We start from the raw sequence: 21,408 nt of genomic DNA, 5'->3' as shown, positions 1-21,408 counted from the left end.
AACCGTATCAATACATTTTCAAGTCCTATGTTAAAAATCACGGGGGGACTTCCCTGGTGGTCCAGTGGCTAAAACTCCATACTCCCAGTACAGGGGACCCAGCTTGGATTCCTGGTCAGGAAACTTAAGTTTCACATGCAACTGAAAGTTCACATGCCACAACTTAAGATCCTGTCACCATCAAATAAATAATAATAATTATAGGATAATTTACTTGATTTCTTTAAAATCCATAAAATCCAGAGCACATGGTGGTTATATAAACTAAGGTGTGAAAATATGTCACTTACTGTGTCCACTAGGCAGACTCCTAAAAGTACATGAATGTGGCCAGGCCGGCACTGGGCCAGTGAGCGTTAGCTGCTCGCCCCTCTCCTGCTCCTGGGCTTGTGAGCACCGGATCAGTTTGTAGGGTGTACTTGATCCTGTTTGTGTGAGGCGCAGGTTAATGTGTGAATGACACGGCTTGGTGGTTTCCTTTGCAGATCACTAAAGTGGTTCTGAGCAAGGGCTGGCGGTGCCTTGAGTGCACCGTGTGTGAGGCCTGTGGGAAGGCGACGGACCCAGGACGGCTCCTGCTGTGCGACGACTGTGACATCAGCTACCACACCTACTGCCTCGACCCTCCGCTGCAGACCGTTCCCAAAGGAGGCTGGAAGTGCAAATGGTACCCCGGGACTTTGGTTTCCTCCTTAGATGTTTAAGTTAAGAGCTGAGCCACATCGTTATAGTTTTCACAGATTAACCACTTCTGCTTAATTGTGTGATATGTGTTAACAATGATAGGTATCACTAATAAGAAAGTATTTCCAGTCTGCATTGACTACCTCCCCCTATTCTGTTCGTGTGTAGCTCTGTGAGTTTCAGCCACGCCGTTAACTCGATTAAATAGGGCTGAGACCTGTGTGTGTTGGGTTACAGGTGTGTGTGGTGCAGACACTGTGGAGCTACGTCTGCAGGTCCGAGATGCGAGTGGCAGAACAACTACACCCAGTGTGCCCCCTGTGCGAGCTTGTCCGCCTGCCCCGTCTGCTGCCGGAACTACAGAGAGGAGGACCTGATTCTGCAGTGTAGACAGTGTGACAGGTGCTGTCCTCTCTTACTGCCCCTCTTTTTTTGCAAGCTTCTCTCCCTTAAATATAGGAAAAGAAAATTGGAGAAGAAATTTTCTTCTGTCTTAAATTTAAGAAGATCTTTTCCTTACCAGATTTTTTCATTTGGCTAGAAACTTTTTCATATTCTCAATTCCAGGCTTAGCGTGTTTCGCTTGGCGTTTCCTGAGGGCTGATTGCAGCGGCCTGTTACTGTGCTACGTTAGCACCGTTCACATAGTGTTGGTCAGCATATCATCTCATCAGTAGCGAAGGAGTCTCAGGACTCTGCCTCCCAATTCTTTGTTGTAAGGCAGAATGACATCTTTCGTTTCCCACTGAACATTCACTGCTGTGAGCTCTGTCCCCCTCACAGTAGACGCGTCCCCTGGAGCACGCGCATGCTCCACCATGCACAGTCTTGTCCGTTCCTTTTTGCTTGCCCTGACCAGCTTCCTTTGTGGCGCAGACAGTACAGAATCTGCCTGCAATGCAGGAGACCCAGGTTCAGTGCTTGGGGCGGACTGGAGAAGGGCATGGCCACCCACTCCAGTACGCTTACCCGGAGAATTCCATGGACAGAGGAGCCTGGCGGACTACAGTCCATGGGGTTGCAGAGAGTCAGACATGACTGAGCGACTGACATTTTCACTTTGAGCCAGTGTCCTGGCTGTCTGTGATAGATTACAAAGTGATTGTCCGATCCTCCTCAAATGAAGTGCTTCTGCTTCTTTCCTGATATCTGTTCCCATTCCTTTTTTCTTCTCAGCTCTGACGGGTTTTGTGGGCCAGCAGGGATGGTTAGGAGAGAGACGTGGGCTGGATGGAAGGAGCATGTGAGACTTAGGGGTTTCATGGTTGCAGGCTGTTAGCTACTGTTGCAGTTTTTAAAAGGAAACCATCCTCAGTGTATTCTTTTTTCAAAAATACGAATATGGTCTCTTTAGGTGGATGCATGCAGTTTGTCAGAACTTCAGTACTGAAGAGGAAGTGGAGAACGTAGCAGACATTGGCTTCGATTGTAGCCTGTGCAGACCCTATATGCCTACATCAAACGGTAAGAGGCAGTCTGAGTGGCGAGTGTGCGCAATCGTGCAGCTCACCTGTGCTCGTCCTGGACCAGCGAGTGGGCTCAGCGCTGCTCCTTGCTTCTTTCTGTGACGCTGTTATTTGGAAAGAGTTTTATGAAAAATAAGTTATTTTTTCTTTTAAATTAACTCTTACTGCCTCAACTTAATGTATTAAAGCAATCTACTTACATGAAGTAAATTAAGAATATATTTTAGCTCTAAGACGTAAGCGTAGCTTTCAAGACTCATAATTTTGTAATTATTAGGCATATGTAGAAATCCAGTATATCGATCCTTTTTTTTTAACATCGGTTCTTATCAGTTTTTCTTCTACATAGTGTGTATTTCCTCTGCCGTTTCTCCCTGTTGAATTCTACCATTTATTTCACTAAAATGGGTGCAGCAGTAGAAACTTTAGCCATATGTAAATCCTTAAATACATTTTAACTTTTTTGAAAAAATTATGAGGTTTTTTTTTTTTAATTTCAGTGCCTTCCTCAGACTGCTGTGAATCTTCACTTGTAGCACAAATTGTCACAAAAGTGAAAGAACTAGGTAAAACCTGAAATGCTTTCCTTGACTGTTCTTTACAAAAAACAAAGAAATGCTTGATTTTTATGTAATTGACTTGTTACCTGACTCCTGCCTTAATCATGTTCAGTGTAAAGTCCCTAATGTTGATAATCATTTCTCTAATAATATACAAAATGCCTGTCTTTTCCAGCTTTAGTGTGACAGTGTTCCTACAAATCTCAGCAAATGATCAGTGAAAATAACCACTTTTGAAATAACTGCTATCTACATACTTGTTTTGATTTCATTGATACATTATTGTGTTTAGTTATCAATTAAAACAATGAAATTTAGTTAGCAAACAGGAATCTCTTCAGAATTTATTCTATTTTCTGTAATACATCAGCCTAGAATAGTGATTAACAGGATACTCTTAAACTGTCATTCTTTTGCATAGTTCTATTTGATATCATTTGATACAAAAACTTTTGGATAGCACAGAAATTGTTCTAATGAGCAGAAACTTTGTACACTTCCAATTTTCCAGGATTTTTGGTTATTTACTACCTCTCCTTGTAAGTGATTATACTGATACTTTGATTTCCAAATGGGCTTTTGGAGTATTCTTATTTCTCGTGTGTAAATTCATCCTCACCTTCTATGCTGAAATGCTACTCTAGGAGAAAACTCTTACTTGAGTGGCTGAAGCACTGCTTTTTAGCTTCAGTGCTTGCTTTTTAAATTCCTATATTGATACATGAAGATAGAAATGCCAGGAAGACCATTTTTTTAAAAAATTGACAAGATGTCTGTCTATAATTCAAGGAAGTTTGGCCAACTATTACTTTTAATTGAATACTGCTAATTATCTGTTCATTTCATAGGTAATTTGTTTATAGAAGTCACATTGCCTTGACATGGGCCTTATTGGAGAGTGATCAACTTATCAATCAAAACTAAAAGGAGAATTTTAATTTGTTTCCTTGGTATATTGAAATTTTAGATCCACCCAAGACCTACACCCAGGATGGGGTGTGTTTGACGGAATCAGGGATGACTCAGTTACAGAGCCTCACAGTTACTGTTCCAAGAAGAAAACGGTCAAAACCAAAGTTGAAGTTGAAGATCATAAATCAGAATAGTGTGGCTGTCCTTCAGACCCCTCCAGACATCCAGTCAGAGCATTCCAGGGACGGCGAAATGGACGACAGTCGAGGTAATACTTAACATGTTTTCCATGGAATACATTTGCAAAAAGCTAAAAGAGCTTTTAAAGGATGTGATTTACCCAAGGGTAAATCCTGCTGGGGGCTTCCCAGGTGGCTCAGTGGTAAAGAATCTGTCTGCTAATGCAGAAGATGCGGGTTCGAACCCTGGGTCCAAAAGATTCCCTGGAGGAGGAAATGGATACTCACTCCAGTATTCTTGCTTGGGAAATCCCTTGGACACAGGAGCCTGGCAGGATACAGTCTGTGGGTTTGCGGAGAGTTGGACATGACTTATCCTCTAAAGAGTAACAGAATCCTGTTGACTTAGAGGATAACCCGTGGTGTGACCCTGTCCTAAGAGAGTGGTCTTCTTGCATCTTACCTTTTGGGGTTCTTTTCCTTTCATGTATCCTTTTATAATAAACTTACAGAAATTTCTAGGAGCCTTGTATGTTTGAAGATCACAAATCTGACAATTCAGAATTTGCTAGATGGCAGTGAAAGCCTCCTCAGATGGCTGTGAGCTTAGATTCCATGGCTAAGTTCAAGTAGAATCCCATCCATGCATTCTAGAAAGGAAAAACCATCATTTTTTCAAGTGTAAGTGTACATTCACAGATGTTTATCATAAAACATCTTTTGTAAACATTTTCATGGTTAGAATATATATATATATTTTTAGCTGAATTCTTGTGATGAAAAAGTAACTTTGAGTGAGTGAAAGTCATTCGTGTCCGACTCTTTGCAACCCCATGACTGTATAGTCTGTGGAATTCTCCAGATCAGAATACTGGAGTGGGTAGCCTTTTCCTTCTCCAGGGGATCTTCCCAACCCAGGGATCAAACCCAGGTCTCCCACATTGCAGGCAGATTCTTTACCAGCTGAACCATCAGGGAAGCCCATTAAATTCAATATGAGGTTTGTTTTTGCTTATCTCTGAAGAAACTCACCATTGGCTTGTTTATCTTTAAAGTGGTTGTTTCTTTTCAGGTGATTAAAAAATAATTACTTTTGTTCCATCACATCTCATCATTTACCGGTATTTAGTGAATGCCTGCTGTGTGCCACATGTTGGAAGTCCTGTCAGTGAACAAAGCAGATAAACTTCTCTGCTCATGGAACTTTCATTTTAATATTAGAAAAAAAGGATCATTAAAAATATATGACAGCATAAGGTGATAAAAAATGTGTTTGGCAAGTGCTGTTGAGAGGACTTGGGAATGCAGACGGTGGGGTGAGGGCTCAGATGACCTGACGCGCTCTTACCTGAGAGGAGACGGCGTGAATGCCGGTGCAGAGACCCTGGGCGGGGCGCTTGCTGCGCGGCCAGCGGGGTGAGCATACGGGCAGAAGGCAGTGAGGAGAGCGGGGCGGGGGGGGGGCGGTGACACGGTAGGTCCCCCAGGACCGCGCAGGTGTTGCCTAAGGATTCACTGTAAATGGAAGGGGAGCGTTGTCGGAGGCTTCTGATGAGAAGGGAGGCGTGATCTTAGTTAGATTTTTAAAAGAGCGCTCTGCTGCAGTGTAAACAGAGTTTTAAGCACAAGAGCTGTGGCAAGTAGTTCAGGCAGGAGGCTGTTGCGGTTGTCAGATGAGAGATCCTTGTGACTTAGAGTGGGTCTGTGTGTGCGCCTGTTTATCCTGACATTTCTTATGCAGTAGTGTGGGTTTGGGTCTGTGTGGTTGGGAGAAAAGCGCTCTGTTGCTTCTGTGTAAGATCCCCCCGAAGACCTGTGCCCGGGATGTCCCTTTTGAAGCCTCTTAAAAACAAAACATCAATAAAAAGACCATATGGCTTTCCCAATGACTGCTGTTCTGGGAAACAACACTGTGAGAAATAGTGGCTATTTCTGCACCTGTACAGTTTCCAGATTGAGGCTGCCAGCAGAGACGTCCCCTTAGAAGTAATACCGCGCATCATATCATACACGTAAAACAAAGTCCACATGAACTTGTAATGCTCCTGAAATACGGCAGCAATACCCATCTTTGTGGGGTTAATTTTTAACTCTCCTGATGAGTGTTTCTTGAGGGAAATAAGTCATAAGCAATTACCTTAGCATATCAGAAACAAACTCCTTGGCCAGTAAAAGCAGGCTTCTTTCTAATTCACCTACTGGAATCAGAATACCCTGTTAATACAGACCGTCCCGTCCGCGTCACCCCCCACCGCCCCAGTCTAAAGAGTCTGTGTCTCAAGAGTGGGAACACAATGCTTCCCTCTTGGTTGCTGCCCCGGGGTGGCCCCCTCACAACACGGTGGGGGTGTTAGGATGCACCCAGTCTGTGGCAGGGAGGGTGTGGGGTAGGTTCAGAGGAGCCAAGGAGACAAGAGAAAGCGGCTGGGTGGGTGGGTTTGCGATTTGTTAATGCTCGTTCCCTCAACTCTTTAAACTTTGTTTTTGGACAAGTAGTATATTCACATGTTTTTAAAAACAAGAATAAGGGTGTTCCTCTTTTCCGTGTCTGGCCATTTCACTTCTCCAGCCACAGCCATTCTGTGTGTCCTTGCAGAGATGTTTTAATTCACATACAGGCTCCCGGAGTATATGTTTTTTTGTTCCTTTTGTCTTACTGTTCTTTTCCTTGCCTTTATACTATTCTTCATTTTTCATATTCCTTTGTATGGCTGTAACTCAGTCCCATTTTGAGAGACCTTTAGGGTTTTTTTTGTTTTAGGATTGGTTTTTTTTTTTTGCCTTTTCCTCATCTACTCTGAGGGTCTTGAGATTTCATATATTTCTCTTTCTCCTTTGGTTGAAGTGTCTTCTTGAGAGACTTCCTGAGTTTCTTGAGAGTGCATGGAAGGCAAATTTGAGAGGTTATGTATTTCTGAAAATGTACCCACCCACCTGACCGTTTCCAGGTTGGAATTCAGTTTCCCTTAAGCATTTTGAAGTCATTGATCCAGCGTCTTTTAGTTTCTAGTATTTAGGGAACTTGGTATGATCCGTGTTGTCTCTGGATTCTTTTTGGATTTTAGGAAATTGCTTGTCTGCAGTGTTCTGAAATTTCATGAAGATATGTCTGTTTCATTCTCTTTTGTATGTTTTCCTTTCTTTCATCAGACACTGAGTGGTCCCTCATCTCACACCCCTCAACGTTAGGAAATGTTCTGGAAACCACTGATTCTTCTTCCCTTTGGTGCCTCCTTCTTTTTCTGGACCCTTCTGTTCACATGTGAAACCCACTCAGCCCATGCTCCCTCTCTTTTCTCTCCTTCTTTCCAGCTCAGGGCTTCGCATTTTACTCTAAAGTGAATTTTCTTATTTTCTATCCCTTTATTGGTTTTCATTTTTCTTTTGCTCTTAAATGTCATGCATTAATTTCCAAGGCTGTCTTCCTTTGAATGCTCCTTTCATAGCATCCTGTTCTTGCTTTACCTGTGTTTTCTCTTACGGTAAAGTGGTTTTTCTCTGTTTCCTTTCTCCTACATAGTCTTTCAATTCCCAGTTGCTTTTTGTGGCCTCAGGTCTCTGTCTTTCGTGTGATAGATAATTCTTGGTTGTCCATGCATGATTAAAAGTGAAGGCTAAATGTGGTGATTGGATAAACAGTTTTTTAAAAGCAGAATGAGGGGTTAAAACCTTGATGAAAAGCTTCAGGTCTGTGGGTGATGTGTGTTGGCTGAGCTTTTGTGTCCTGTGCTTCCTGTTTGGAGAATCCCCCAGTGCCCGTCCCTTCAGGCATTTCCCTGGGACTGGTCCAGTTTCCCAGAAGGATCTCCTGTCTCCTCTTGGGGAGGGGAGGTTTAGCTTTTGACCTTCTGGGAGTTGGTGGGGAAAGACCCCCAGGTGAGAGTGCCAGCGTTTAACCTGTCGGAGTTGCTGAATCCTGCTTTTAGAACCTTGCCCCAGTGTGCAGCTGAAGAGTGTCCGAGAGTCCCAAGCCCTGTGGATGTGCTTGGCAGCCTCCCAGTGTGTGGAGCTGGGACAGTCGTAGGGCTTACGGCTTCTGTAGTTGATAAAAATAAAGTTCTCTGTTTTAGCTTCCTCCCACCCATTTCCAAAGGTGCCTGGTTCTGCCAGTTCCTCACCCTTTTGAAGATTGTGATATAAGCTGGATTTGTTTTTTGGTTCCTTCCACGTTTAAATGAGAATTTGCGTTTAGCTCAGTTGTCATTCATCTTTCAGCTTTCTCCTTCCAAAATTACGGCTTTTCTTCTTTCCTGTCTTCTCTCTCTTTGTAGGTTTGTTTTTTAATACAAGTTACTTTACTTTGTGTAGGGTTTCAGGAGAGTGAAGTTAGATTTTAGTTTCCCACCTAACCCTAAATTCCTTCTCATAAATATTTCAGTGGGTTTATTTTAAGGTAAATAGTTAAACTGTTTGTTTTCTTTGGTGTTTGCTAAGTTTCAGTAAATAAATTTTCACGGGTTAATTTTAGCTATAGAAAGCAATTATCAGAATAATTACAGAATTGACGTCAAACATTGACCTAATATGAATATTACTTTAAAAAAAAACAGCGCTAATGGTATTATAGAAATGTTATGCGTAATACTTACAATATTGAAGAAAAGTGTTAACAATTCTTAAATGTTTTTGATAACTTTCTCCCTCTGCAGCACAGCATAAAGCAGCATTTAAAAAGCTTTGATTACCATGGTTTTAAAAGTATTCTTCTCTTAAGAACTAAACTTTTGTATGCATTACTTAATTTCATTGATTACATCATTCTGAAAAAATTATTGAGCACTTATTACATACCATGCTAACGATGCAGATGTTAATAAGAATCTTGATACCGGTTTTTAAGGAGAATACAGTCTAGCAAGGAAATGGACATTAAGAGAACCAATTCAAATGAAGCATAATGTACAGGAGCATGTAACTGGAAAATTCTCTAAGAAATTATAATAAATCCTGAGAGATGAGTGGATAGGGGCAGGCAGTGAAGGAAGAGCTTGATGAGCGCAGGAAGCTGAGTCTGAGTTGGTGGGAGGGAGGTGAGGCCGGGGCGCTCACAAGACATGTTACATGCGCCTTGCAGTTTGAATCTCATTCTGAGGCTACTGGGAAGACATAGAAGAGTTCTTAAGCAGAAAATTGATAGGTATTTATAGAAAGATCATTTAGGCTGCAGTTTAAAGAACCGATTAGGGAGGAAGGTAAGCTTGGAGGCAAGGAGAGAGAGAGGAGGGGAGGGAATTGCAGTAAGTTGAGATTGGACTGAGATGACAGTCGAGAAAAGAAAACGCCTTTGAGAGATACTGAGGAGCCTTGATGGTATGAAGAAAGAAATGAGGCATTGTCAGGAGTGTCTCCCAGGAGTCTGGCTTCTGCAGGGTACATTTCTTTGCTCTTTAATGACAGGCAAATCCCAAGAAAGGGAGGAAGTTCATCTCAAAATTAGTAGTTCAATTTTGTATGTAGAGTTTTCAGTAACTGGGTAATATCTAATTACAGATTAGTTGCACCTCAGGAGAGTTGTAGGCTAGAGAGACAGCCTTCGGGTCCTGGACCTGAAGATGTAATTAACAGCAAGGAGTGATAGGTTAAGCGCAAGTTGATTTGTAATTGTCCTTCCAGGCATCCTCTCTGTTCCCCTTCCTTGAGCCTCGTGTTGCATCTCCTGAGAGAGGTGCGAGCCTTCCCCAGCCGCCAGGGCCTCTCCGTCTCTCTCTGTACCTTCCTTGGCAGGTGGGACACGTGATTAGAGTGGCTCAGCAGCCACTTTGCTTTCCTCTTACATAGGAGCTGTACATTCGGTAGTTTCTTCAGTTCTATCTGTACATTTACTTTTTTCCAGAAGCAGAACTTATGGATTGTGATGGAAAATCAGAATCTAGTCCTGAACGAGAAGCTGTGGATGATGAAACTAAGGGGCCAGAAGGAACGGAGGGTGTCAAAAAGAGAAAAAGGAAACCGTACAGACCAGGTATAGTGCCTTAGCTGGACATTTTAGATATAATAAAAACGTAGTTAATTTAAAGGGTTTCAATATAGAATAGGGCTTCAATTATAATGAGCTATAACTTCTTAACTCTGTAAACTAAAACTTGTATGTGTAGATGACAGAACTAAACTATTTTAATATGCTTTGTAGGTGATAAATGCCTTAGTGTGGGTATGTGACTAATTCACAATGAAACATTATATGTTTTCCCTTGATGTGTACCTCTGTTAATTCTTTCATGATTTAGCATTCACTTTCTAATATTTTTGTTTTTTTAAATTTACTGCATTTTTCCGTGCAGGAGTATCAGCCAGTACGTGTACAATGTGAAGGTGATATGACAGAGTTCTCATGTTTCCTAGAATTTATAGTTTGGTTAATAATGTGACTGTTAAGAACTCTTATTTGCTCTCTGCCTCAGAGGAGGGGAGAGAAAAGCTGTCTTGTCAAACTTTTTTTGCCTTAATGGAAAAAAACTACTGAAATATTCACAATACAGAACTTCTAGGTTCTTTTTAGGCAGTTTGCTTATGAAAATTTTTGCATTTTAAGTATATTTTTTTAACTGGAGTATACTTGCTTTACAAGATGATGTTAGTTTCTGCTGTACAGCAGTGTGAATCAGCTGTTAGTTTACATTTATCCCCTCCCCCTGGCCTGGAACCTCCATCCCACCCACCCTCTGCCCTGAGGTAGATTGAATCAGTTCAGTCTTTGTTCTTCTGATTGCTTCTGTTTTATTGATAAGAATGATCTAAATACCTTCTGATGTGTAAGGAAAAGCTTTCTTTTCTGCTACATTTTCCTTCCAGATGGGCCACATCTGTAATTAATGTCTAGATGAGTTTCGTCCAATCATTGTATGAAAATAATTTCATTTCTTTGTAATTATGAGGCTTATAAAGCACTTACTTTTTTAGACATGTCTGAATTCCTTCCAGGAACTTAAGAGTTAAATGTTGAGGGTTTTTTTGGTTTTTTCCCTTATCTGCCTTAGATGGAAGCAAGTCATCCATGTCAGGGACCCATTTGAGGGGCCCATTAGGTCACAAAGTATATTGTTAATGATTAAAGCTGTTCATGCTGCTGTGTGCTAGGCCCTAGTCTCAGCACTTTATATGTGTTCGTTTATTTAGTGCTTGTAACCTGCATATAGGAGATGCTGTACATTATCCCTGTTTCACCAGTGAGGGAACTGAAGCAGGGGAAACTTAAACAACTTGCCCAAAGTCTACCAGTAACTGGAATGGCACAGTTTGGCGCCAGATTCCGTGCCCTCACTGGGGCTACGTGTGTCTCATGTCTTGAGCTTTACTAAGGGTACCTGGACACATTTCCCCAAAAGTCATGCTGATTTTCTTTGGGATCATCTGGTTTAGTTTGTATCTTGTGTCTGTTCTCCCTCAGCTAACATACAAATAATTTGAATGATGATCTGTGAGTTACTGACATTAAGGAAACAAGCATCATGTGCTATAATGTTTACTCTGACATTGTTTAGAAGTACGTGCAGTCAGTCTTCTGTATACTTCAATGAATTTTTATTCCTGTTGGGTTAGTAATAAGGTAACAATAACTTTGATGTCTTACTTCCGAACTCTTGTATTTTGCATTAAAATGAGATTATTGATTTAAATTAGCCCATTTGAATTTGAGATATTCCTCACATAAGACTAAACATTTTCATCCTGCTTCTGGAGGAAATACAGGGAGAAGTTAGTTATTTACAGGATTCCCCAATTTCTGTCTTGGATAGGTATTGGTGGATTTATGGTACGACAAAGAAGTCGAACTGGGCAAGGAAAAACCAAAAGATCTGTGATCAGAAAGGATTCCTCAGGCTCCATTTCCGAGCAATTACCCAGCAGAGATGATGGTATGGTCCTGATTTTGATTGATTCTACTGTCTTGTCTTGACATTCCCATTGAAAACAGCTATTGGAAATAATGCTACATTTACCACCTTAACTGCTTCTTAGCGATCTATAAAGTGCCTGTGAAGTTCATATCTGCAGTATAGTAGGTTTGAGAAGAAAATTATTTAAGCCCAATAGATTATGTTGCTTTGAGATTTTTAACAAGTGTTTTTGTTGTTATTTTCTGTTAAGTATAAGCAGTTTAGGGACTTCATCACATAGATACATTTGGTACTTTCTGGTCATCTCACAACAGGCCTTTCTTTGCCTGCCTTAGGTACTTGGCATAAAATCAGAAGCTTTGTAGACCATGTATTTGAAAGTGACAGGGTACCCCAGTAATTTATAACAAAATTGTGTGCTGTTTTAGAAATGTATCTTCCAATTAATATTCTGTCATCTTTTCTTAGAGTTTCAAAGAAAGCTAAGTCATTGCTAAAGCCATAGCTTAAGAATTGGTTCTAATGAAGACTTTGCGATCCATATGGTCTTGATCTGTATGTTTTCTGTATTTTAAATATTGTATATAGACTGTAAAGAAAAATGATATGTTTTTATCATGTTTTTTGAATAAAGTTTTTCCATTACATTGTGGTAGGCTTTTGGCCTGTGAATTAATTTTTTACAAATTGCTGTACATTTTTAAAAGGAAGCCCTGTAATGGTTTTAAAGAAGTTTCTGATATTACATAATGTGACTATAATAAGCCCCAATTAAGAAATGTGATACATTCAGTGAAACTATTTTTTATATTTTCCATGTTTGTCTCTATTGTCTTCTAAATAATTTTAGTTTCATCATTTAGTTCAGTGTTTTTCATTTGTCATCCATTGAGTTTTTGATTGTGCATATCTAAATAGTAGATATTAGAAACTTGTAGTTTCTTCTTACAACGTACTCCTTACAGTTTCAGTTGCTTTAGAGTAAAATATTTTAAAACCTTTGCACATCAGATTCTGCGCTGTGTATCTCCTGTGCCCTGTTGCCTAGTGCCTCATTTGATTGTGTTTATTGTGTGAGATATACATACATATATATTAAACAACAAAAAAAGTTTTTTTTAACTGTGAGCTCATATTCTGTAGAGTGTTCTCTGAATTTTTTGAGAACTGAATTGAAGGTTGGTTCCTTCAGAAAATACTTGGATTTGTTGCTGCCAGAAACATGAGGTACTACTATCCCAGGACTCCTTTAAGCTAAGTATTTAGCTTAAAGATTTTTGGGCCACCTGTGTTATATAAATCCAGGTTTCTTACACATCAGGGTTCTGTTGAGTTTATGAACTCTCAGGGAAGATGTTCATTTGTTTTACCTTTCTCTTCAGCACCATGCTATTCAGTGACAGTTTTCTTTGTTGCTGGGGTGGGGATGCTGGTGAGTGATGAGAGGAGGACCAGGGGAATGGAAGGGTGTGTTCCGTGTTCGCCCACCCCTGAGTGTGGAATCCTGGGTCCCTCCTTTGTAGCAGGCACCCTTGCTTGATCTCGCCACCTTGGGAAGAGGCTCTAGGCTTTGTCTTCTATACCCCATTCCTCATAGTGCTCTGAAAACCAGAGTTCACGGTCACTAGGTTTTAGCACAATTTCAGAGCGCTTCATTTCGTTCTTTGCTTATTTTTGTGGTTCCTGTTTGACCTTAATTTTTGGTCTTAGAGAATTCTATATTTTCTGGTTAGATTACTGGTAAATTAAAAAAAATTTGTTTAAAATGTGTTTATCCACTATATTTAGTACTTTTTATTTGACCTATGTAGTCTGGCAACATAAGTGCCCACATTGATTTTCAGATGGCATGTATGTGTCTTTTGCTTAAAGTATCTGAGAGTATCATTTGATTCCTTGCCCACCTGCTCTAAGTGGTGTTCTTGTTTATTAGTTCAACATTTCAGATTTTTGCATTTCTTTTATTTTAAATTTGAGCATTCATAACGTTTTTATGAGCAGATTCATAGATAGTCATACATTATCATCATATGTATGTACTACAGATACCTAGTTTGCAATAAATCCCCAAACCTGGAATTGCTGGATTGAGGGATACACATTTTTTAAAAGACTTGCTGGATGGTTCCAATAAACTCTACCTACAGGTTGGACCTGCTAAACTCCTTTTAGTTGTTTGTGAGTAGCCATTTCTCCATGCTCATTAGCATTGAGTATGTATTTTTTTTTTTTTACCTTTAACAGGATGTCAGCATTTACATAAAAGCAAATTTCTGCTTTGTAAGAAAATACTCATTAAGACACAATAGGAAGCATGCTGGTACTAAGTAGACAGGAAATGAATTTTTATGATACTTAAAATTAACTTACTTTGAGATCTTTTTGTGAAAAATTTTGTCAGTCATTATGTATATGTTAAATTTAGACCGCTGTATGTCAGTTATATCTCAATAAAACTGAAAGAATAAAGACAAAACTTGTCTGTGTGTATGTTGGTAAGTTAGTTATCACTTATTATTAGTTACTTTGGTGGGTTTATCTGAAAATTTTAAATACCACATATTTATAAGTGTGATTGTTGTTTCAGGCTGGAGTGAGCAGTTACCAGATACCTTAGTTGATGAATCTGTTTCTGTTAATGAAAACACTGAAAAAATAAAGAAGAGATACCGAAAAAGGAAAAATAAGCTGGAAGAAATTTTCCCTGCCTATTTACAAGTAATATTTTGCTTTATATTATGTATTTGTTAATGAAAGAAATGTGAAGTGATGTCTTGAGTTTTGAAAAATAGTTTTCTTGTTTTTGTCATCCTAAATGCTCTTTTTACCTTCTTGCTTGCTAAGTCACTTCAATCGCGTCCGACCCTGTGTGACTCCATAGACGGCAGCCCACCAGGCTCCCCCGTCCCTGGGATTCTCCAGGCAAGAACACTGGAGTGGGTTGCCATTTCCTCCTCCAATGTGTGAAAGTGAAGTCGCTCAGTTGTGTCTGACTCGTAGCCACCCAATGGACTGCAGCCTACCAGGCTCCTCCGTCCATGGGTTTTTCCAGGCAAGAGTACTGGAGTGGGGTGCCATTGCCTTCTCCGTTTTACCTTCCAGGGGCCCTTAAAAATTACATTTATCCTTTTTGTGCTTTGATACTTTTCACAGAGTTCTTTTTTTAATCCCAGTTTTTCACTTCTAAATTTCAGAAGACATATAAGAACACTTTGGCTGGGAAAGGCTCATTGCAAACCAGGCACACCTTTGTGCTCTGCACACCCACATCTGGTGGACTCCCTTTGCCAGTACTGGTTATAGTAATTATGTTCACTGAATGAAGAGGGTTTTTTAGCAGCCAGAATTACAGCTTTAATAACACTTACCACTTTTAGGGGCTTCCCAGGTGGTAATAGTGGTGAAGAACCCACTTACCAGTGCAGGAGATATAAGAAACTTTTGATCCCTGGGTCGGGAAGATCCCCTGGAGGAGGCCATGGCAACCCACTTCAGTATTCTTGCCTGGAGAATCCCGTGGACAGAGGAGCCTGGTGGGCTATAGTCCATGGGGTCACAAAGAGTCAGACATGGCACGCTTGCACCCATTCATTTTAGAGGTATGAAAACTGATCATTCCATACTTTCACAAAAGAGCCTTTCAAAATAGTGGATTGGATTTCCTGATTACTGCTATAGTCATAATCTCAATCTAGATTATTTCTTTTGGTGAACAGATGTAATTCCCCTAGTGTTCATCAGTAATTTACAACTTTCTGATATGAAGGAAACTTGTAATGGTACTGTTTCTTGGACATCTTGTGATAGCAATTGTAATTTTTTTTTTCACTGCTTTTTGGAGTAGAGTGAGAAATATAGTGACTAGTGATGAAAATCCATGAGGAATTCATACAGTTTTTTTCTAGTTTTTCTTTATTTATCACAGCAGTGTAATTGTGTAATCTACCCAGTAGAAATAGTTTTGTGGTCTGTTAATACCAGATGGTTGATAAATGCCACTAAATTCATGAGCCATACAAAGAAACAACTTTTGCTAAAGGTGTTCTCAGATCTCTCAGATTTATACTGAAGGCATTAAGTAAATAATCTATAAAGTTCCAAGATGCTTTCTACTTTTCAACATTTTTCTTAATGATAAAAGCATTGCTGGTATAAGAAGCAAGTCATCTCCTGCCCAGTGCTCTTATCTTTGTGGGTTTTCAGACTTTCATAGTGAAACAACTTGTTCATTTCAAAAAAGGGAAAATTTCAAATCAGGTATTCATCTCCTCTACCAGACATCACAGACCATTCTCCCCTATCCCTTTTCAAAAGTTAACTGCTTGGTGTTTCTCCTTTGAGAACTTTTTAAATAATTTATTTTTGCACAATCTTAATAGTCTTGGTTTGTATTTTATGTTTTGCTGGACATATCATTCAAATTGCTTTCTTTTAATGTTGTACTGTATTTTAGAGCTTTATTTTTGACAGCATAGTCCTACCTCCTTTTTAAAAATTTATGTATTTTACAGTATGGATGTTTATAATTTATTTAGTCAAATGCTTTCTGACAGACATTGAGGCTATTTTCATTTTGGGATATAACTAAAAAATGATGCAGTGAACCTCTTTTGTTTATGTATCTTTGGCAAGAGTGTATTAAATGTGGGTAGTTACTGCAAAATTGCCCTCCCCTTTCCAGACAGACCACATTATAGAAAATAGAATTTTGGAATAGAAGTAAGTGAAGAGGGTCCCCAGCACTTCCTATTGTTCTCCTTATTGATGCTGGAGAAGTTGGGGAGGGAGATCCTGGAGTTGCAAGGAGGACAGGCTTGAAACAGTGGTCTCTACAATAAAGTGTATTGAAATGAAGAAACGTCAGCATGAGTAACTGAATAAAAAGCCAAGGCTTTTAGTGGTGGTAAATTTTGTACACATAGTTTGTTTAAAATGACTGTAAAAACCCTCTTTCAGATTTATAGTGTGTGAAGTCTTCAATGTGGTTATATGCATCAGTAGGAGATTGCTAAATCTATCTGTGAAGTATACAAATATTAAAGTTGTAGATCAAACCCTTGAGCTAGCCTCTGCAGATCATCTATAAATGTTAGTAATATTCATGAAGTTTTAGCTTTTCTTATAATATGAATTAAGGTGCCATAGTATTATAAATTTATCCATTTTCACTGTAGTCTAATTTGGGATTACCAAATTATTATACTGCGGTTGCTAGAAACATTTGACAGAAGTGGGTAGTTTTATTTGGTTAACTTTACTTGATTCTAGTTTAAAAAACACCAAAAAACCTTACTTTTAAAATAAGGGAAATTGATATAAAATAACTGACAGGGTATCTCTATTGTTTACATATTTCTGTGTTCAATTCTTATATTGTTAAATACTAAGCTTTTCTGTTATTTCTGCCTTCTTATCAAAATGACAATTCTCGTTTTAGAATTTTATAACTGAGTCAGTCGTTTCCATGTGTGTCTTTGTCTAGGAAGCTTTCTTTGGAAAAGATCTTCTGGATACAACAAGACAAAACAAACTAAGTTTAGATAATCTATCAGAAGACACAACCCAGCTTTCTTATAAAACAAACACAAACACCAATTTCTTGGATCCTTCTTTAGACCCACTACTTAGTTCATCCTCAACGCCAGCAAAACCCGGAGCTCACGGTATGTAGAATAAATGACAAGATTTTTTTAATCACAGCACATTCATCTTCCTTTTAGTCAGACCTTTGAAATGCTTATAAAACTTATCTTTATTGAAATATAACTTGCATTCCGTAAATGCAACTATTTTTTAAGTGGACCAGGTCTGTATGAGTTAGCAAATAAATTCATCTTTGTTATTACCATGAAATCAACTCTTGAAAATGCTTGGCTTATAGTTGACTGAGGGTGACATATGGGAGTGTAATGAGACCATGATTGGTAAGTTACAATAATCTTCAACTTAAGATGTTTTTCAAAATTAATTATATAGCCCCAAGAAATTCCAAAGAAGAATAAAAGAATACTGTAGTTGGAACCTGTCTGACCCATTGTGTTAATGTAATGTGGAATATGTTGCCTTGGGAGAAGGAAATGGTAACTCACTCCAGTATTCTTGCCTGGAGAATCCCTTGGATGGAGGAGCCTGGTAGGCTGCCGTTCATGGGGTCGCACAGAGTCGGACACGACTGAAGCGACTTAGCATGCGTGCATGCATTGGAGAAGGAAATGGCAGCCCACTCCAGTATTCCCGTCTGGAGAATCCCAGGGACAGAGGAGCCTGGTGGGCTGCACTCTGTGGGGTCGCACAGAGTCGGACACTACTGAAGTGACTTAGCAGTAGCAGCAGCATATTGCCTTAGATCAGTTTCTCACTGCTGACAGTTTAGGCCGTCACCCTTTGTTGATGGAGGGAGGCCATCTGGAGCATTGCGGGATATTCAGCAGCATCTCTAGCCTCATAATGTTGCAATATAAAAAGTGTCTCCGGATATTGCCAAATGTCCCCTGCAAACCTGTCCTCTGTTGAGACTCTAGACACAGCGCATACGGGGAGTGCTCAGAATCAGAGAAAGATACGAGAACGTAATGTGTATAAAGTAATATTCACATCAGCAAGACTCTCTAGAGTTTAGCTATCTTGGTATCACAAAGTTTTTCTTCCACTTCTGTATTTTTGTTTTACTTTCAATTGTGCAGTCCATGGGGTTGCAAAGAATCAGACATGATTGAGCGACTAAACAACCAACAACAAATTTAATATTCTTCTGACAGGCTTCCTTTTTGTCGTTGAATTGCATTTATCACTCATTTAATTTTATAAACTTAATTTTGAAAATAATCTTAAAGCAGCAGCCTGCCACTGAAAGATAACTTTTGGTAATGCTGAGTTGCATTTTCATTAACTTGGCATTATCCTGGATTGAAATACAGGCTATGATTATTTTTTTAACTTCTTGAAATAATTAGAAGCAGTCTTGCCCCCTGTTATTGAAAGCACACATTCAGCATGAGACTGGAGGCCGTACTCTTTGTTTAGTGTTAACAGGTCGTTTTACTTTTACTTTAGTTGTATTTTTTTTGTTTTTTCTTTAAGGATACTGTTGTCTAGAGAATATATTATTGAAATAATTTTATTTCTTAAAAACTTTACAAATATTTGGGCATACAAAATTTACTTTGGCTTTCAATTTGAAAAATTGTATTTTTATGTATGTGTGAATTCTATCTGATAATGTTTAATGGGACAAGACTATATGTTTTATAGAAATACTTGGTCTGGAATATTTTATGTCTTCTCTTTTTTTTTCTTGAGTAAAAGCAGTCAAAAACGGATTCAAAAATTCTGATATTCCTTAAGTGACTGAAAAAGTCACTAAAGGTACCTAAATAGTCTCCTCCTTGATTAGGCCAGAAACCCTTGTCACTTTCCCTGGCTCTTGATTGTCTCACGTTCTGCATCTTGCACACCCACAAGTTTGTCTCTGCCTTCAGATGCCATCCCACACCAGCGGCTGCCTACCTCCGCCTCCGTCCACTGTGTGCAGGCGGGCAGCACCTCCCACCAGCTCCGGCTCCACTGCTCCCCGATCCAGCTCGTCTCCCAACACGCCTTACCCTCCTCCACCCTGGTCCACTCTGCACCTGGCAGCCAGTGTGCTCCCTTTAAGACATCAGTCACACCCTCTTCTAGCAACCTTCCAGCAGTTTCCCGTTTTACGGATGACCCTGGAACAACAGGGGTTTGCACTGCAAGGGTCCACTTGGATGCAGGGCTTTTTCTCGCATACGTACAGCAGTCCTGGGATCTCTGCTTGGCTGAATCTGTGGAGGTGGAAATGAGGCTAGAGAAGGCTGAGTGTAGGTCATGTTTGGATTTTTGAGTTCATGGAGGATTGGCGGCCCACACCATGTTGTTCTTAATCCTTTTTTCCTCATTGTTTATTTTTGTAGCACTTACAGTGGTGTCATTTATTTACTGTCCGACTCCCTCTGAAAGAGGAAGCTCTGGAGCATCTGCAGTGTGTGTTAGTCCCTTCTGTATTCTGGTGGCTGGACCAGTGCCTGTTAGCGTCCCCCAGAGACATAATTCTGTGGATGCTGAAATACCTTCTTGAATAAATGAGTGAATTAATGAGTGTTAAGAGTAAACCTGAAAGTAGGCATTTTACTCGATGGTATCTGCTTTATGCTTTACAAGAGACTTTAAACAGTAGGTTTGTCTTTAATATTTATCTTCTGTTGTGTTTTCTAGATGTCATTTTTAGAGGTGCCTTTTTCTAATTTTTTTTTGCTTTGTTACAGCATTCTATTTCACTTTCATTGCCTATAGGTTTTTAATTTAATATTTATTTGATTATTAATATACAGTATCACAAAAACAAAAGTCTTAATTTTTAATGTTTTGTTATTCAAATGTTGGAGTGCCTTTTCTATGAAAAATTTCTTACTTTAGAAGTAATAATCTTTTTATGATTCTAGCACTTAACCTCAGTATCTGCTATATTCTCGATATTTGGTAAATGGTTGAATGAATGAGTTTTAGAATTTAATGTCTAGGAAAATGTTGACACTTGGAAAATATACTTACTATACTTAGGTCCTGCTGATGACCCCTTAGCTGACATTTCCGAAGTCTTAAACACAGATGATGACATTCTTGGAATAATTTCAGATGACCTTGCAAAATCAGTTGATCATTCAGGTACATTTGCCCAGTGTCTATTTTATGATGTGAGTGAGAGATGTGTGTGTGTGTGTGTGTGTGTGGAGCAAGTATAGTCATTGCAATGGAAAAAAAGTTTTTTTTTTCTTTGGCGTTGTCACACCCATCGTTGTATTTGATCTGCCTTGACTTCCCTGCTTTAGAAGGGGAAGCAGCGCACTAGTAATCCATGCTGTCTCTTTAACGGCATCAAGTCTGAGACTTTGCACCTTGGGGTCCTGTTGTGCCTCTTTCTCCTTTGTTTGCGTCGCCCCCCGCTTCCCGCTCTTGTGGTAATCATCCGTTTTATTTGGTTTGGGTCTTGTAGGTCTTGATTTATGCACTTTCCAGGTTGAGAGCTCACCTTGTGCATTTGGTAAGAAACGGCAGTGGATGATGGCTGACTAGAAGTAGTTTTGTTCTGTTTCTCAGTAGTGACTTCAGCTGAAACAAGCTGTCGGTGCATGTGTGCGCGCTGTGGTGCTGCCGTGTCACTAACCCGGCTTTGTTTGCTCTGCGTGTGCAGCGGAGGCGTGGTGCCCCTGTCCTGTGCTTTGCGTGACTCTCTGTAGTGTTCTTTTTTTTTTTTTTAATGAATGGTTTACTCTTGTTAGAAAGTAATCTGGACTATTACCCAAATATATTAACAGTTCCTAGTATAAGCTCAAATAAAAGGAGATGAATTTTTACTTGTTGATAGTAGTAACATTGAGGAAGTGTAATAAAACAGACAAAAAACCATTTTAAAATGTTATTCTCGCTTAAAAAGCAATTTATGTAAGATACAGCATGTTATGAGCATAATCTGTATCTTATTTTTGACTACAGAATATTTCAGAAATAAGATCTGTAGTTGGAATTGTTCACCAGAGGATGATTTTTACTAAGCATTAAGAGTTTTTGAGCTTTCCATTAATTGTGTGAAACTTGTTTTATAACCTGCATATGATAGTTGACCCACGCTTTTGAAACAGTTTTCTAAGTTTGAGTTAAAAGTATATTGAACATTATATATTGATTCTTCTTAGAGACCCCTAACTTAATAATATGGTACTTTTTTGTGTGTGGAAATTAGCAATTT

At 39.4% G+C, this 21,408-nt stretch overlaps 1 protein-coding gene across 13 annotated transcripts in view; it reads left to right on the top strand.

Annotated features, from left to right (window-relative positions):
• Positions 1-21,408, top strand: part of KMT2C (lysine methyltransferase 2C) — a 257,991-nt gene that overhangs the window by 184,422 nt on the left and 52,161 nt on the right. For 12 of the 13 annotated variants that reach the window (XR_006334856.1, XM_043871872.1, XM_043871871.1 and 9 more), the window contains 11 exons: positions 486-667; positions 922-1,086; positions 2,039-2,148; positions 2,651-2,716; positions 3,678-3,890; positions 9,635-9,763; positions 11,538-11,657; positions 14,227-14,357; positions 17,122-17,302; positions 20,223-20,327; positions 20,656-20,703. Coding sequence is in view for 12 of the 13 variants with exons in the window: in XM_043871872.1 (XP_043727807.1) it covers positions 486-667; positions 922-1,086; positions 2,039-2,148; positions 2,651-2,716; positions 3,678-3,890; positions 9,635-9,763; positions 11,538-11,657; positions 14,227-14,357; positions 17,122-17,302; positions 20,223-20,327; positions 20,656-20,703 (1,450 nt within the window). In the remaining variant the exon portion in view is untranslated. The remainder of the gene's footprint in view (positions 1-485; positions 668-921; positions 1,087-2,038; positions 2,149-2,650; positions 2,717-3,677; positions 3,891-9,634; positions 9,764-11,537; positions 11,658-14,226; positions 14,358-17,121; positions 17,303-20,222; positions 20,328-20,655; positions 20,704-21,408) is intronic. The other variant, XM_043871874.1, reaches the window with a different exon arrangement.

The sequence above is a fragment of the Cervus elaphus genome, chromosome 18, assembly GCF_910594005.1.
Source record: "Cervus elaphus chromosome 18, mCerEla1.1, whole genome shotgun sequence".
Taxonomy (NCBI): Eukaryota; Metazoa; Chordata; class Mammalia; order Artiodactyla; family Cervidae; genus Cervus; species Cervus elaphus.
The sequence above is the reverse complement of the archived record's forward strand: the minus strand, read 5'-3'. Positions and strand labels throughout refer to the sequence as shown.